Here is an 18,281-nt window from a genome sequence, read left to right on the forward strand (position 1 = left end):
CAAAGATCAGCAACATGCAATTCTTCAAGCTGTGTTCCAGTGACATTTCAAGAGGACCGACTAGTAACGAGTATTAAGACACATCGTGCCACATAGTTCATTTGAAAAAAAAAAAACAGGACACAAAGAATTGCAAAGAAGTAATGAACAAAACATCATAATAAGCAGTAATTATTTTAAACATACTGTAGAGGTTCGTCATGAGAATTTTCTGAAGTTTTCTGACATTTTCATGGGTTACTTGTACAAGTAATGTGTGAATTAATCAAACACAAAAATAATCGGTAGTTAGTTTGAGCCCTTTATTTGATAATATTTTGAATTTACAAGAGGAAAATAGTGACTAGTTTTGAACAAGGCTAAATCACATCTCTTACATTAAGTCCTGTTTTTTTAGGGCTGCTCCCTTTAAAGATGATGATCACTCAAATATGAAGTTAATAAAGTATTTATTATAGAAGAAGCAACAGCACAGCAGACTGTTATCTTTACAAATTGATTGCCAAAATAAATCTTCAGTGACCATCTTTACCAATATTGTAAATGTGGATGAACAGCCATATTTGGATTTGAACTTCTTCTCAGGTGTTTTCATCCAGCAGAGGCTGCAGTTAAAGCTGCTTCTTTTAAGCAGAACTTAATGTTCGGATGTTCATAAATATCCTGCTTCACAATAGCCTTCAAGATGAATGCATTGGAAACACTCATCAGCGGCATCTTGGCCATTATAGCTAATAAAGGATTGCATATTTTCAATTATCCCTCTGATGACACATGCACAAGCAGTTCACTCAAAGATTGTTAGTGTTGACGTTCGGTCTGACATAACTTTTCCTCCAGCAGGACCAGCCATGTTTCTTAAAATAAAAATCCCACTAGTTGTAATTCTGATTGAGCTTGTGTGTCTCCAGTGTGTGTGTGTGTGAGTGTGGCAGTAGGGGAAGGGGGTTATGTGGTGGGGGGGTAAAGGGGATAAAGGAGTCTTTTTATCCTGGCTAGTCTGCATGTTTTCTGTGCAGTCAAGCTCAATAAATCAGATTAGAGTTTGTGAAGGATAGTGTTTAGTGTGTTTAGTGTGTTCGTGTGGGGACACGACTTAGAGCTGGGAAAGGTTGGACATACGACGAACCAGGAGGCTCATGTAGCTGCTCGTAAACCTTACACAATTATTATGAACTCTCAAAGAATAGTTTTGGTCTTCTTTGCTGCAGAGTAAAAGTTACATGTCTAGGTAACCCTCAATAAATTAAAACAAACAAAAAACAAACTAATAGTAAGCACAATCTTTACTCAAGAGTTTTATCAATGCATGGAATCACAATCTTCAAAAAGCACACAGTCGTGAGTTTTACACACACACACACACACACACACACACACACACACACACATTAGTAGCTCATATAATGTCTTAATAACATCAACTTTGTCCTGGCCATGTACTGTATATATATAGTCACAGTGCAGCCTCTGTTCTCGTCTGTATGGCTATGTGGGTTTTTTCTGGCGCTCTGTTTAAAAGGCAGATTTTACTCCTCTCTCTGCATTAGTCTTTTGCTTTCATGCCTTGTGCTCATTGGCTGCCAGCGGCCTCCGGTGCAGCCAGCCAGAAAGCGGCTCTGTAGACATTAGTGATAGGCAGATTATACAGCGCTGCGCCACTATATACACATATACACATTTCCTCATATATATGTACAGTCATATAGGGTACATGAACTTTCAGGAACCTTTAACATGCACATGTTGTGGAATTTTAATGTGCTTTGACACCCTGACAATTACAAACACTTGTTCCTCTGCGTCTCTGCTGGCTGCATATCAGCTGTTGTTCTCTGCTGCACACCCAGGCCTCTAAAATGTTCAAACCTAGAAGTGGTAGACAGCTGCTTCCAACATGACAAGCACTGACTATTTGTTTCCAATCAAAATTTCAACCTGTCATAGCGAGGAACACAAGGCCTCACAGTACCCCCCCCCCCCCCCCCCCCCCCCCCCCCCCCGGTGCAAACAGTAAATCTGCAAGAGAATATAAACTAATGATTATCATGCTGATAATTATGGCATTATGGATTAGAGCGTGCCCAAAGAGTCATGATGCTACAGAAGATAGTACTTGAATATGCTTCTCAAACTGCTGAGGAATTCGTTAATTGTTCCAGTGAGATGTGATAAATCCAGGTAGCATGTTAGTGCTGTTGCTGCAGATTCTGGGACCCCTTTAAATGGGTCCTTTTGGGGGCCCTAATCAGCTGTGGGCTTTAAATCATGTAGCCACACACACATGCGCACGAGCATCATGTGCACAATGCTGAGCACTGTTATATTGAATGGCTGGAGTGTGAGGTCAGCTCCATTCTCGTGTGTGGGTCAGTGTCTTTAATTAATGCTGAGCAGCTATAAGAACAGTGATGCACAGCCTCCAGTGACAGTCAGAGAGGGTTATACTAATGCTATCGGCTGCTGTACACGGCTGCAAGTACAACATCTGCTCTCCTTTGTTCTCTCAAGCTCTTTTTCAGATAGAAGCCCACTGAATCAGAGCTGTGTGTGTAATGCTCACTACTGCCTCCTGTTACTATAGCAACAGACTCATCAGACACTGAGTTTTTCCATTCCTTCTCTGTGTATGTTTTCTCTTTACTGCTTGCTCTGTACTCAGTGTATTAAGTGTCCTCAGTGTAGTGTTGGGCAATAAAACAATCTGGATACGGGATTGTGACTAACTTTGTTGATATTGATGATAAACTTCAGACACTTAATGATTGAATCATTGAATCTAAAAGCCGATTAACTCACAGGCTTAAAAAATGTGTTGGTTAGTGTGCAGTTTTAGGTCACAGTGGACATAAAACATTTCATAGGAACCACTGCTCTACTGATTCTAGTCACATCCCAATCACTTTTTAAACCCTGGAGCTTTTCACAATACTTTTTAACCTGATGAAGGATTTAGTCAGAAAACATTTGGAAAAAATGACACGAACAAATGGCTAAAAGTACGGCCACAGAATGTAGGAGAAACTCTCTCTTTGAATATAAACTGCTTTTTTCAGAGTCCAAGTGGTTTTAATCAATGTGTCTGTTTGTTTTGGAGAGCAGGAGACCTATGCAGATCATTTGGCACCAGTAAAAACTCTGCAAGCAATGAACAGGGAATGAATCCTAACCAAACTGAGCTAATGTCACCTGTTGCTGTTTCAGTACCAGCCCCTCTGTGTATGTTTTGGAGATACTTTGATAAGATAAGATAATTTGAATGAAACTGCTTCAATTGATGTCTTTTTACTGGATCAAATCGTACTAACATTCATAAGGGGGAAACTGTTTGGTGGACTTTTCAATCCTGTGTGGGAACTACATAAAACCTCGGGTGTCAAGTTTACCAGACTTCTTTACGATTATGGTATAAATCAAATGACATTGATACCTGTTAACATAGCATGGCCACCAAAATAGAAGTCTTATACAGCCAATATTAGGTATTTGTATTGTTTACATTTGGCTTCAAATGCAAAAAATCTTAATTGCACAAATATGTTGGCAACGTTTCTATAGCGAAAGTAGCCGATTAGAGTGCTCTCTGTTTCGCTAACGTCAGCTTTTAATTAAAAAAATATCACTAAATAAATGTTTTCTTTTTAAAGCTTCATTATTTTTCAAAGCTATTGAACATTAAAATACTGGTAACGAGAATCATAACATCTATAAGAACAGTCAGCACAAACAAAGGTACACATGCATAGTGTGTTTAAAACACTGACTGTGTGTGTGTGAAGCTGTTATTTTTGCTTATCACAGAGCGATGACTCATAACTCAGGCCTGGGTTTGTACATTAGAGCTTTTGAAGATCCAAACTTGCTACTACTCCTTTACAAACAAACACATACACATGTCCTCATAGACACAAAGTGAGTGACTGACACAACAGGTTTACCAGAAATATCTCTCTTACTCTCTCTGTTGTCACGCCTCGTTGTGTGCCATACAAAAGACACATGCACAGAAAGAAAAACCTAGACAGTTTTAGACAGCCTGCCCCTGAAATCTTCATAGTTGTTTGTAGGACAGGGAGAGGGGTATGATGTAAAAAGGACGAGCCAACGGAGTCTGACACTTTGATGACAGGTTTCTTTTTTTTTTTTTTTTGCCTTTATATCAATGCTACATAGAATTGGATATACCTTATTGACTCGTATAAAAAAATGTGCTCACACATTGGCTCACCCCGATTTCTTGGAGAATTTTTAACTTGGGGCTGGCATGAAAACTTCAAGATAATGTTAAGGTGAAAGTTTTTTTTCATAGGTGAATGGGGCTAAAGGAGTGGAGTGACATGAGACAGCTGAAGTTATTATTGAAAAAGAATGAGAAACATTTAATTCTTCATAATAAATTATAATAGATCAGATAATGTTTTAACTATTGTCTTCTGTGCAGCAAATGAAGGTGCTCATTGATAAAACTTTCTAACAATTCACACCTTTGTGTTTTGATTAGGTGGACAGAGTGTGGCACGCTCAATTAAAAGTTGATTGTTGGACAGTGTATGTTGCTCCACAGTAGGCTGTCAGGGGCTGGTTCGAAGCAGTGATAATGACCACTTCTGTGTTTGTTGTCTGTTGTTATTTTTCTGCACTGGCCCACTCAGCACAGCTCTATAATTTCCTATCCATAACCGGTCTTTTGTTGGCCCAAGGGCCTTTGGGCAACAGTTGTCATTTGATAGAGTTTTATTTGGCCTGGGCTGACAGACAGACTGGCCATCATGTGATGAATGCATATCTGTTTTTATGTTATAAAATGAAAATAAAATAACAGTAGCAGCCTTATTTTTAACTTTTATCACATCATTTGAGAATCAAAGGGGCACTGATTTTATGCACGCATCATAATGAAGGTGGAATATATTCAAGGGGTCATGAAAATCTGTAAAGAAATCCCTTATTTTGGAAAAACCTTAAACCCTTGACAATAATGTTGGGGAATGGTGGTGAACCATAAAATATAGATGAAGGTAGTAATAAACTGACTGCAGTTATAGTAAACAAAGGAGGACAGGCGGAGGTAGCTGCCCTCAGTATGTGCTGGCTGTTGGGACTGATCACTCAGTCGACTGCAGCAGTGCATTATGGGAGACAGAGGGGGAGGGTGGGAGGCTGTATGAGGAGAGATGCACTCGTTGATCCCACTTCCTCTTCGCCTATGGAGGCAAGAGTGGGGGAGGGGTGAGTGGTATGGAAGGACGACTGAGGGAACATGATGAAATGAGATGAGGAAAGAGAGGATGATGAATTCACACACGCACGCATACATTCATGCACTCAAAGAGAGACATGCACATCAGTCATTTCATATTTATGGGGCAAATAGAAAGGCTCTGAGTCTCACCTTTAAATGTTCCAATACTTTGAGGTTAACACTGATCCAACTGAATTGATTATCAACTTCAAACAGCTGCTGTTCATGAGCTCATATGCATTCAGAATTATACATCACATGAAACCGTGAGTCCTAAGTTTGACTCTGAAACTGTAGGCTTTTATGTAAAGCGTGTCTGTTATATGTGCAGTGGAAGTGAAGTATCTTCATAGTAGGACTGGGAGGATATGCTTTTGTCCTGATTCGATTTTATCATGATTCTTGGGTGCTGATTTGATTTGTATTGTTACTCTGAAGTATTGCAATGCTGTAAACGGATATGACGTCACGATTACCGACACCAGGAAAAAAAATCCTGATACTTAAGTGAATCATTGTTCTCTATCCCTTTTATCAAGACACCTAATGGCTGACTGAAGTACCTTTATTAATACACCCTGAAACATGTACTTGCATACTTAAACAAACCTGCAACCTCTCACTGAAAAACCCAGACAGTAAAACATATAATAAGCAAAGTAAGGTTGTGAATGTACCAACTTATCGTGCTGTAAATATGTTGTTATTAATCTCATAATGATAAAAACCATCATAACTCACAAATTGATCTAGTTTTTGTTAACCTTGATTGAAGGGAGTTGACATAGATAAAGGACACACGTGCATATAGATTAACACAGTCATTCTTCCTATATTGTTTTTAAAAGAGGGTGTGTAATGTGGGTCCCGGTGTTAAAGGGTGCAGCTACCTGCGCTGCGTTAAATGTAGATGTAGAAATGTTGCATTCCTTCACCCTCATCTGAAACCCAAAAACCAGACTGCTTCGCCTGTTGCTTTGGTTTGTGATGTTGTTATTAAACATGTCTCTCTGTTTACTCTGCAGGTTTATGTGGAGTTTGACGACCAGGAGTGGGAGAAGAGAGAGTGGGTGAAGGTCTATGAGGATTTCCAGCTGTTTCTACTGGAGCACCAGCTGGTCTGGGCCAAGAGGAAGGAGGGAGGAGGAGGAGGGGCGGGAGGAGGAGCAGGAGGCTTGTCGCAGGGACCCAAGGCCAAACACATACAGTGGCCTGCACTGGTAGGATCTTTGTTTTCTATTTATAGGCCAGACACAGTAATAGAACGAGTCAGCCATGTGATCACACTGCCTACACACTGACCACAGCACTGAGTTCTCTTCATCTCTGTCCAAAACCTCAGGATCCCTCTTCATTCCTGCTGTGTTGTAACATGTATTTCTCTTTGTGAGTGATCACCCTGCGTTGCGTCACATCTCTGTCATGGTCTCCATCAGCTCAGCTTTGTTGAGTCTGTTGGACAGAGATTTTGGACTCCTTTGCTGTATTTGCTGAGCATCTTTTTTAAGTTGTGGGAAAGTTTCTTCTCTACTTTGTCACAATTTATCAAATCTTCTCCTTCACATCACATCAGTAAATGTTGTTGTATTGTGATTAGTTTTTCTTCAGTTAAGATTCAGATCTTTACCTGGCGTAACCGTAAAGTTCTTTAGCAGCTCAGCTGTGGTTACTTGCCACAAATAAGATCCTGCTGTAACACAAGTCCTTGCACATGGTGTTGTTTCTTTGTTAATCACGAACCTCACAGTGCTGCTACAGTCTGTGTACAGTCTCATTTGCAGCGTAGAGAAGCAGTGGTTGCAAGGAGAATTTACATATTGATTACAGTTGAACATCTCCTTTAACTTTTCTGTTGTTTGATGAAAGTGAAGCCAGGATTGTGCAGACTGGCTGTTAGTTCACTACTAGTACAGAGAAAATGATCTTATGTAAAAAAAGAAAGTTAACTAGTTAAAACTACAAATCATCAGTCAAATATTTAGTGAGTGAGGGACAGTGCTGCGGTGGCCATTCAAATTTGTAGGTTGGCGAATTGTATAAACAGTGGAGTTGACAGAGGAGGTGACAATCTAAATTGAACAAATAAATTCATAATCATTGTCAATTTTTTGGTACCAAAACATTGACAATGTATTTGTGTAATTCAGGCAGTGTGCAGGACTTTAACTGCAAATTTCGGTCATAACACCAAAGACTGTATACAACATGGAAGTCGTCTCAGTGACGTCACCCATTGGTTACTGAAGGGGAGGTTTAAAGCCCAATGATTGTGATTGCCACATTGATGATGCTTTTTCAACATAACCTTTCACCTAGTAACAGGCCAAGATGAAGAGCTGAGGCCAGTCTCTATAGCCTCACGGAAGTTATCCTTAAAATCAAAACGGATGAGTTGTATAAAAATTCCCCCTCCATGCAGTGTATGCAGATAAGGACTCAAGGAACTGCAGGTTTTGTACTTCTGTATTGGCTTAACTTTAAACACCTGAGGTTGTTGCGTGTTCTGAACACAAGACATTCCTCGATATTGGATGCCTATAGGACGTGTATTTTTGTTGTCGTAGTACCAAAACAGGTATGGATGATATCCTATCATTTTTTCTGCTATCGCATCAAAGGTTAAAATTCTGGTATTGTCACAACCTTACTACAGATAATGTTATGGAAGAAGCTCCACATTGTCAAACTTGTGGTGGTAACAATTGGTAACTGGTGTTGCTTCAAATGTATTAATTTATGGGACATTTCCTTTAAGCAGCCTTCCTAATTTGATGTCCTTGAAATGTCCCATAAATTAATACATGTGATCAGTAATGAACAAGAATAAAATGTCCTTGTTTCTGAGTTTTCAAAAAGAAACGTATATGATTTTAGGTTAATGTTAAAAAGGGCTAATCTGAAAACTAGTGTAGGGCCTGAATATTGTGAAGTGACAGTTAGAGTAAAGCAGTCAACATATCTAAAAATAGTTTTGTCACGCTTTTGTGTTTTTGTGTGTCAATCGTCTGTTATCAGTGAATTCTGATGCTGATTTTCCTCTGTGCCTCTATTGTCACACATACATACTCGCATGCTTTGGTGTGGAGGAAGTGCGGTTGCTGTGGTGTTTTTGTTGTTGTCTGCATGACGCACATGTGAGACGACAGGGTTTGTGTGCTGGCATGCTGGTGCTGGGACAGTGTGGATGTGTGTTTCTCATATATTTAGTCTGTCGGCGCCGATTGTTTCTTTATCTGTCGCTGACTGGAAGGATTGGATTTGTTTGACATTGACTGCATTTGGTTTTCAGACTTTGTGCATGCTTGTCTGCGAGTGTGTGCATGGAAATGCGATGCACTGTTTTGATTATGTAACAGCAGAGTGCACAGCGCCATCTGGCACATGTTTCGGAGATAAGAGTTCAAAGACTTTCTCACACACACACACACACACACACACACACACACACACACACACACACACACACACACACAGTTTTTCCTGCTTGTTTTTCTCTCTGTCTGACTCCTCCTGTTTTTTGCTTTCACTCATTCGTCATTACACTGCCCTTCTGCTGCTATTGTCATGGCAACAGCGTCAGACTCTAGTACAGACACACATGCAGCTGGTACATGGAGCTGTAAGCCTCAAGAAGAGTGAATCACTAATAAATAATGAAACATTAAAATATGTGTCCGGTGGTAATGAATAAAAACAAAATGATCACATGGATAGAGCTCAAGTTTGACATTCAGCAGAATTCTAGATTTATTTTTCCATTGTTGTTTGCATGTATTTTTCATTGAAAGCAGTCTATTTAAAGGGATACTTCACCCATTTGCATTAAGCTTTTTTATCATTAGAAACCTGGTAGTAATTTTGAATGGTTGTGCGTCCCGTCCTCATTTTCCCCTGAGATGGGAAATCTTTGTATTTCTAAGTCTGAAAAGGAGCTTCCAGTGATGCAAAATGACGATTTTTGCGTCACTGGAAGCTGTTGCGGTTAGCAGGGTGAAACTACAACGCTAGTTCCTCATATTTTCGACCACTGAAGCTACAGACCAATCACAGATCAGTGGGTGGGAACTCACTCCCAGAATCGAAACTTAACGTCCGCCATATTGCTTGGAAGCTATGCTAACAGGCTCTATGGAGAAAGCTGATAATGGCGAAAAAATATAAATATAGCGGCGAGACGGCTGCTCGACGGGAGCCCGGCCACAAGCCCGGCCCCCGGGAGCTCGGCCGCCGCAAGCCCGGCGACACAAGACCGGCCTGTCTGCAGCATCTCGCGGATATATTGCTATATTGCCGCCGCTGCCAGCTCAGCAGCAGAGACATGATGCCTGCCTGTCGGCGGCGGTGAGGACGAGAAGCCGGGGACGGACCGTAGTGTCGGACGGACGGTAGTGTCGGTGTTCTCACTGTTTGCCTATGGACACAGACATAGAGTCTGTTTTCTGCCAGGAATTTCAAAGATCAATTCTGGAAGAAGTCTCTGAATCAGTTGAGGAAATGGCCTCATCTGTAAATATGTCTGTAAATGTTTTTATTACTATATTTCTACTGCTATACTGTATATTTTGGATAAACTGTATCGATCGAATTTCCCTCTGGGATTAATAAAGTATTTCTGATTCTGAACTAGAGGACCTTAGTGGGAGTGGCCTGCGGTGCTGTGCATTCTGGGATTGGTGTCTTTCATCAACATGAGCCACAAAGACACTTTCTGCCTTTTCACAGCCAAGAAGGCACCAACTTCAAAATGTATTTCACAATTCTACTACATATATGACCCAGTGTCAATACAGATTCATGTTTCAACGGGTGAAGTATCCCTTTAATCAGAAGTTCTCTCAAAGAAAAAACTAGTGTGTGAATTAGGCTACTGCAGCTTCATGCTTTTTTTTTTAGAGAAGTTTGTCAGTTAATTAAAGGAGCAATTTAATCATCAAAAACTTAACAAATATAAATGAAGTGACAGACGCAATTGGCCAAGAAGTTACCAGTTCAACAGGTCACTCGTGGAACTGAAAAACTGGTTCCACTGGTTTCCATTCAGTTTTTCAGGTTTCCAAATCCACTATGAACTTCCAAAGTATGTCACCAGCTATTTTGACACCAGATGCGTGTTCGTTCTGTCTCCGCTCTCCGTAGCAGACATTGTTTTTGCCGGTTGCCGGAGCACAGCGCATCAATTTAGCACAGAACAGATCGAGCGGGACGGGGAGTCAGCCCCCGAAACAACTTTAAAGCATCCGGTGTATTTTCTGAATAAAACACTCCGTTTGGGCAGTTCAGAGAATGACCGTATGTGTGTTTGTTTTTGTGTTTTAAAAGGTTTTATACGGTTTTACGCCACATACGTTGTAGGCCTATAATCTCGCGTTGTCTTGAGTGAATCAGTAAAATTACCGCAGGAATACCTTTGTCTCGGCACTCCAGCTGTCCGGTTTTGCTCACCGTGCTGCGCACTGGGAACGCAGCCTGTGGGTGTCGACGGACGAGTGAGCACGGTGCCGTAACGGACCGGAGCAGACATGCAATGCACAGGTATCTGGTGGAAGTTCTGGGTTATTCACTTCTATGCAGTGGCAATGACACATGGAGCAGCTGTGGATAATTGGGGACATATCGGCTTACTATTCAAAACGTTTTTCCATTGTTGTCACTGCTGCTGCGTTGAGCTGGTCACATTTACAATGCTCCTTCCACTCTTATGTATACTGCATCTTTTGACAGCGTTCATTTTTAAAGGCTGTGCACAGTATAGAATATCTCCGGCCTAAGACGTGGAAAAGGGAGAGGGGCTGTCAGAGATTAGACTGCAGTGCATCAATTCACGCGCTGTATGTTGGCTGGATTGTGTTGCTCACTCCAAGCTGGTTTGGCGATGTCACATTTACAAACACAACACTTGCTAGCTCACTCAGAATTTGTAAGAAGTTTACTGGATTAAAAACACTCCCAACCTTTAACTTTATTACAAATAGAGCCCCTCTCTGTGCTGTAGAAGTAAACAAATCAGCAATTGCTACATTCATTATCAGTCAGAAAGAGGCTGAATCTGGAGTCGGGTCATCAAGATTGTTAACTCAATATGTCTTTCTACTGTTTTATATCTCTGTATTGTTCTCTAAAATGTGGACTGTTAAGTTTCTCTGTTTCAACCTTCACCTAGAAACAGAAACCCTGATTAGCCCTTTAACAGGCAGAGCCAGCAGACTGCTTATTACCTAACTAAACCTCTATTAGCACCACAATTTAGCACACACATGCAGTGTGTCTCTTTTCATTTTATTATTTCATTCTCATTCTTTTATTCTTTTTTCATTTCTCCTCTGTATTGTTTCTTTTTTATCCACACCGACCTGTCGACTCCTAGACTCTAGATTATTGCACAATGGTTATGTGTTTGAATTTATGGTTGTTTACTCTCCACCAAGTGTGGGACCGTGTGGGATCCTGTATACTGCTGGTTACAGAGTTCTTTTGGAAAACCTGAAAAACATTTGAATGAAAGAAACTTCCAGTATATATTTACTGTTATCAAAAAATAAAATTAATTTCATTTCATAATGTTTCATAATAACAAGATGCTTTTTGATTTTTTCTTTTCGTTATTTACTAATCAATAAATCATTTCAGCTTCACAAGCAGATTAAAAGGTCAGTGAGTCCTTGTGTAAAGCTGATTTAGATTTTTGAACCATGCTGTGGTGCTTCCCCTGAGCCAGGTTTGTAATCAGTCACTGCAGTGAGTGCAGGGATTCCACACCGAGGCGTGTGTCGTTATGTCAGCTCTCCTCCTTTAATAGCACATTAGCTGTGAAGAACAAAGACCCAGCTAAGCAGCCTGATCACAGCAGAATGGAAACACACAGAGAAGGGACTGAGGGAAGTGAGGGGCTTTCTCTGCTGGCCTCTGGTCCACTATGGTAGGATTGATCGGTGCTTCAGTGGTGCTAATTACAGCAGTAGTTGTGGGAGCAGTAGTAAGAACATTAATAGAACATGTGCCACGGGTAGTACTGACAGCTGCAGGAGGATGCAGTAACTCGATAATCAGTATTAAAACAGGAAGAGTTCCAAGTGAAGCATCAGCTGCTATGTCAAGAATGTATCATAAAGGTGTGTTGAATTCTCCCTTCTGATTGGTCAATGTTTTATCTGCATAGCCGGCCACTGCTGTTAATAACAAACTATTGCTACAGATTAATTTCTAATGACTAGTTCTGGAGGACTACATCCCAGCGTTTGTGTCTGCAGAAAGAAGTCCGGCATATTTAATGTCATTAAATATACAGTTGCAAGAGAAAACAGTGCAGCAGAATCCAAAGCAAAAGACACCAGTGTTTTTTGATACCGAAGAGAATGGATTTTGTTTTAGTCTTGTATAAACTGATGGCAGCCTGTTGTCACTCCCAACTCGTCAAGTATGAAAGCTGTGAGCTAACCAAGAGCCTATTGGTAACCATGTATAGGCTCATTCCTAGATTATGTTCTCCACCTAGTTGCTTTCATGTGCTGTTGATAGATAAATGTGATTTGATTAACTACGGTCAAGCTAACTTTTACTGCTTGTGGTGATAATTAATACCTAGACAATGACCCATTCACACATTAATGATAAAGGCTGCCATGTAAAGTGTCCATCAGTATAAACTAATCCGTTCATATGCTGCCGCCGAAGCAGCAGGAGCAATTTGGGCTTAAGTGTCTTCCTCAAGGAGACATGGGACATATTGCTGCAGGAGCTGGGGATCAAAACCCCCGACCTGCTGGTTGAGAGCAACAACTCTCCCACTAAGCCACATCCGCCCCTATGCTCCTGTGTTTGTGAAATGAAAGGTAGTGTGAGGTGATGTTAGGCTGCAGTGTCATTTCATCCTCTCCTGAGGATAACCATAGCTAGCTCTGTTTACTAATGAAACTGTCCATTTGATCACACAACTCCCACACCGACACACACACTGACACACATGCACATAAACAAGCAAAAGCACACACACATGCACATAGATGTTTTTGACCTTTAGCTTTTAGTCAACACTAATCCATTAGAGTATGCAAGAGCAGCTGAGTGTGTGTGTGTGTGTGTGTGTGTGTGCACGTGTGTGTGTTTATGTGCACAGCTGTCCTGTGTGTGCTGATGCAGGTGTCTTTTAATAGAAAGCGGGATGACAGGCACTCAATGAGAGGGGTTGTATAAATTAGAGTCTGTGGTATGTTTGCATGTTTGCGTGTGTGTGTGTGTGTGTGTGTGTGTGCGTGCGTGCGTGCGTGCGTGCGTGCGTGCGTGCGTGCGTGCGTGCGTGCGTGCGTGCGTGCGTGCGTGCGTGCGTGCGTGCGTGCGTGCGTGTGTGTGTGTGTGTGTGTGTATTGTGTGGTTGTGAGAGACAGATGATCCTTGTTGTGAACGGAGCTGTTGCTTTTACAGCAGCAGTCACTAGAGACAGGACCTGCCTCGGGCGGGGTTTGATCTGTTGTGTTGTAAAGTTCCCAGTGACCCCTCCCCGCTGACAAGAGGCTCATAACTCACCAAGACAGCCAGAGAGTTGTTGCCCCCATCCTCCCCAGCAAACACACACACACACACACACACTCACATTTGATCTTAATTGATCTCTCCGGTGTTTCCCTGTCTTGGCTTTTTCAAAAGATTGTGTGGTTGGTGCAACACATTCCAAAGAAGCAGTGATGTATTTCCAGGTTGTCAACATTTACTATACCGTGTGATTGGAATAATCTCTGTTATTTAAATGATTGTTAGAATCTGAAATTAAAGAAGCTCTAATTAAATCTACAGATCTTCAGTCACATTTTAGCCTAAAGCTGCCAAGAACGAGAGAGAGCAGCTGTGCTCCTTTCAAAGTCACAGTTTGGTGAATGCTGGCTTTTAAGTCTGTTTGGTGTTAAAATTGTGTACCGAGTTTTCTCTTACAGACAGAGGGCAGAGGACGTGACACTGTCTAATTTTCACATTGACAACGTTTTGCTACAGTGTTCAGGATTTGGAGGTTGTATTGAGACGGGCATCTATATTGTTGTAATTTTTCTAGTATCATGTCAAAGTTTGAAATTCTAGTATCATGACAGACCTAGAGTAATATTGTGTGAGCTATGTGGAAGCATGCTGCCTTTAGAAGGAAACACAGTGATTGTTTACAGTAGCTCCTGGGTTGAGAATGTTTTCTGTGATATGATCCTTTGTTATCTCCAAGATAATCCCTGTAGTTATCTACCTGCAAGTACATTTGTTCTGTAAGTACAACCTCATCGGGATAAGGTCCATCAACTAATCATGAATCTTATACTTCATTTGGCCCAAGGACAGAAGCTGCTTGATTGAGAATGTTTGCTAAATTTCTCTGATTTAATTATAAGAGTAACCAATAAGGTTTGGCCACTTTGAGGAGCATATATAGATCAAATATGTCAAAATGATAATTGAAAAACAGTTAAAACCTGGTTGGCCGAACATTCCTGAGAAGTTGTTTTATTTGGTTTTTCTGTGTCTTCATGACACGTGTGCTGCAACATGCATCTCATGAAAGTAAGGGCAGGCTGCTAGAAGTTTGTCTTTGGACTTTTCTAATCACTTCAATCTACAGTAATATAAAGGGCATTATAGGTAATGGCTTTTTTAGCTGCTGGCTGTAATTTAAGTTGTGTTCAAAACTGCTATATTGTCCCTTCAAAGCACTGTGAGACGTGCTTGTCCAAGCAGAAAATAGCTTAAAGGCTAATTGTCTCCAGGAACATCAATGGTGTCATGATAACTCTAAAATCCAACATGATGAGCTAACACAATGCTAGTTCATCTCTCCCCCGAAGTCAGGAGTCTGGCCGTCATCTGCATTTTTCCACTTGTCTTTGCCCGTCTCTTACACAAAACACCACCATCTTCATTGCCAATGCAGGGTTACCTCCCATATTGATTACAGTAACTCTCTCCTCTCTGGTCTTCCTAACAAGCATCTCCATAAACTTGAACTGGTCGGAGCTCATCACTAGAACCCCTTCTGTAGACCACTTTACCCCTGTCCTCCAACAACTTCAGCCTATCACCTCCGTACCTCTCTGATCTCCTTTATACCTACACACCTACCCGTATTCCTCTTCCAAGCTCCTCTCTGTTTCTCCTGTCTCTACGGCGTCTCAAGCTTTCAGCCGTGCAGCCCCCCGTCTCTGGTACTCTCTCTCTACTTTTAAATCCTCACTTATTCATTTTAACCACACCCTTATCTGCTTTTAACTGTGTATCATTTCTGCCTTTTAGGCCCTGATATTGAGCAGTTTTAATTGTTGTATGTGAGGTGACCTTGAGTGTCCTAAAAGGCACCCTTAAATGATGTAAAAGCAGCCCTTGAACGTTAACATAGACACAGATAAAAGAAGTTAAATCTCTGTCACAGATTAAACACACACATCTTCTTTCTGTTAGTGACAGGGATCAAACTAGGTTAACAAATAGAATTTGACTGTTTGTGTGTGCGCACTGGAGTGTGTGTGTGTTTTGTCTCCCTGCTTTCTGCTGAGCACAGAGAAAACTGACCTTTAACTGACATTTGTGTGTGCTTGTGTGTTGACAGAAGCATGTCAAGTCATGCTTTTGGTCATATGTTTACAAGGAGTACACATCACATGATATTACACCCACTCACATTCAACACACAGATAATAATTATATTTAAATAAGAATTATAACAATAACATCTTTTTTTTTTTTTAAATGAAGCTCAAAGTGCTCTGCGATAATGTTCAAAAATAGATTGACAGAATTATGACAATAATGTAGAAAGTCAAGCTGAGTTGATGATTACAGTAGAGATAGTATTAAACAAGTCACAGGCTAGACTGATAGATAAGGATTTGTTTCCTTGTCATATGTTGTAGTGTAATGTATGTACCTATTAAGTTGGAAAAATCATTTGGTGACTATGCGCCGACTTTCTCACCTCAATCCCCCCTGCTCAGGTGCTCTTAATTATATATATTATACATATAATGTATAATACATATAATTATTATATGGCTTGTGATGACACACCTTTTTCTTTACACACACACACACACACACACACACACACACATTCACACACTTTAACAAATTATTCAGGCTGTCCTTACTTTGCTTTCCTCTCATATTGTTTTAGTCGATAAACAAAAAAGCCTTTACTCCTCCAAAATCAGCTCACTCACTGTGTGTGTCTGTGTCTGTGTCTGTGTCTGTGTCTGTGTGTGTGTGTGTGTGTGTATGTGTGTGTATCTGTTTAGAGGAAATTAGTCCTCTGTATGTGCTTCCTGTCTGCCCGGGGACTGATAAGGTGTTTAGTGAGGCTGGATTTGCTGTTGCCTGTTTTTTTACTGTCTTCCTCTTTCAGTGGTGTAAATGCTACGACTGTGTTGAAATGTATCACGTTTTCTTCTTTGCATAAAAGACTCCTTAAAGCTCCTGTGAGGAACTTTTTTGTGTGGTGATTTTGGTAACCCCTGAGACGTATACAGTACCTCTTATCGCTGGTCTGATTTTGCAAAAGGCTGATGCATACGTCTCATGTACGTAAAATGCGAGACTTACTTTGCTGATATAGAAACTTGGTGCATTACTAATTTACGTTAAAAACAGAAAGACAATTCACTTAGCAGACGCTTTTATCCAAACTGATGTACATCAGAGAGTATACATAAGGGTTTGTTTTAATACAATCTCTGATGAATGAGTGCTTATTATAACAGGTGTTCAGGTAGGTGTAGCACAAAGTGGTATTAGAGGGTAAAGTGGGTCTGTTGTACCTGAAGAGTTTTCTGTGTCACAAAGCATGCTCTCTTTTAAACGGGTTAGAACTTACTCTTAACTCAGCTTGGTCCGGACTAGGTTTTGTACGTAGTTCGGGCTTTAAGTAGGCTGTGAAGTGACATTATTTTGAATAATTTTTAGCTTGGACTAGGCAGGCATTAAAGTCCCTCAGCTCACTCTTGGAATTGTAATGTTGTAATGTCACAGAATAAGAACAAGGCCGGGCTGTAACACATACTGGATGCATCACATCTTAGAGTCAATGCGTTCATTTAATAAACTACCCCCCACCTGTCATTTTCTTTTGATCTGTTTGGTTCAAATTTTTATGTTTGGTTCTTATATCCTGAAAAGTCAACTTCAGTTCTTTTCTGTAGTTGTTCCAGTGTATGAAGTTTGGTGCTTTAATAATTGTGAATTTGAATGTTATGTTTATCTGTTCTTTCGCATTTACTTGTTACTTCCGTAACATATGTTTAATGTATTATCTTTATGTGTACATTGTCTACCTATTAAGTTCCCTTTTTCCCTTTTGTTGGATGTGTTGGGAAATCATTTGCTGATTATGCCCCAACTTTCTCACCTGTGTGTTCAATCAGCCCCTGCTCAGGTGCTCTTAATTATATATATATAACATGCACATACTGAAAAATTACTAAGTCTGTGTGTAACGTGTGGCTTGTGATGACACATCTTTCTCTCTACTCACACACACACACACACACACACACACACACACACACACACGCACTGTTACACACAGCTGCGGCTTTAATACAGGATATGATAATACGCTTACGGTAAGAAGTTACACTAGTTCTGATATCGATCTGTACCATTTCCAGTCAAAAGAAATTCAAATATCAAACGAGAAGACAGTAAACCGTGTTTAGGGCTGCACCTTTTTTTTATCTTGACCAATCAGTTAACATTTTATATCAGCCTTGGTCCTTCCATGCTTTTTTACATCTTTTCCATTCTGAAAAACCAAAAATGTTCTCCTAATTGTAGAGAAATAAAAATCTCACATGCAGTGGATTTAAAATGTCATTATGCCTTCTGTTATCGGGATCTCTAAGGACAAATGCAGGAATGATGATGTTTTGAAAAGGTTCCAATTAACTGTGAAAATAACAAAACTACTTCAACTACCAATAAGTGTAAAGGTGAAAAGCTGACAACTGTATTGGAGTTTGTGAAAGATGCACAGCATTGTTAAAATCCGGACCGATATTGATACCAATGTTTGAAATAACCA

General features: G+C 40.5%; 1 protein-coding gene across 1 annotated transcript in view; it reads left to right on the forward strand.

The window, feature by feature from the left end:
* The window catches only part of jmjd1cb (jumonji domain containing 1Cb), a 118,441-nt gene that overhangs the window by 40,223 nt on the left and 59,937 nt on the right, over positions 1 to 18,281 (forward strand). Inside the window, exon 2 of the mRNA XM_061028479.1 lies at positions 6,268 to 6,462. Within this exon, the coding sequence (XP_060884462.1) occupies positions 6,268 to 6,462 (195 nt within the window). The remainder of the gene's footprint in view (positions 1 to 6,267; positions 6,463 to 18,281) is intronic.

The sequence above is a fragment of the Labrus mixtus genome, chromosome 21, assembly GCF_963584025.1.
Source record: "Labrus mixtus chromosome 21, fLabMix1.1, whole genome shotgun sequence".
Lineage (NCBI taxonomy): Eukaryota > Metazoa > Chordata > Actinopteri > Labriformes > Labridae > Labrus > Labrus mixtus.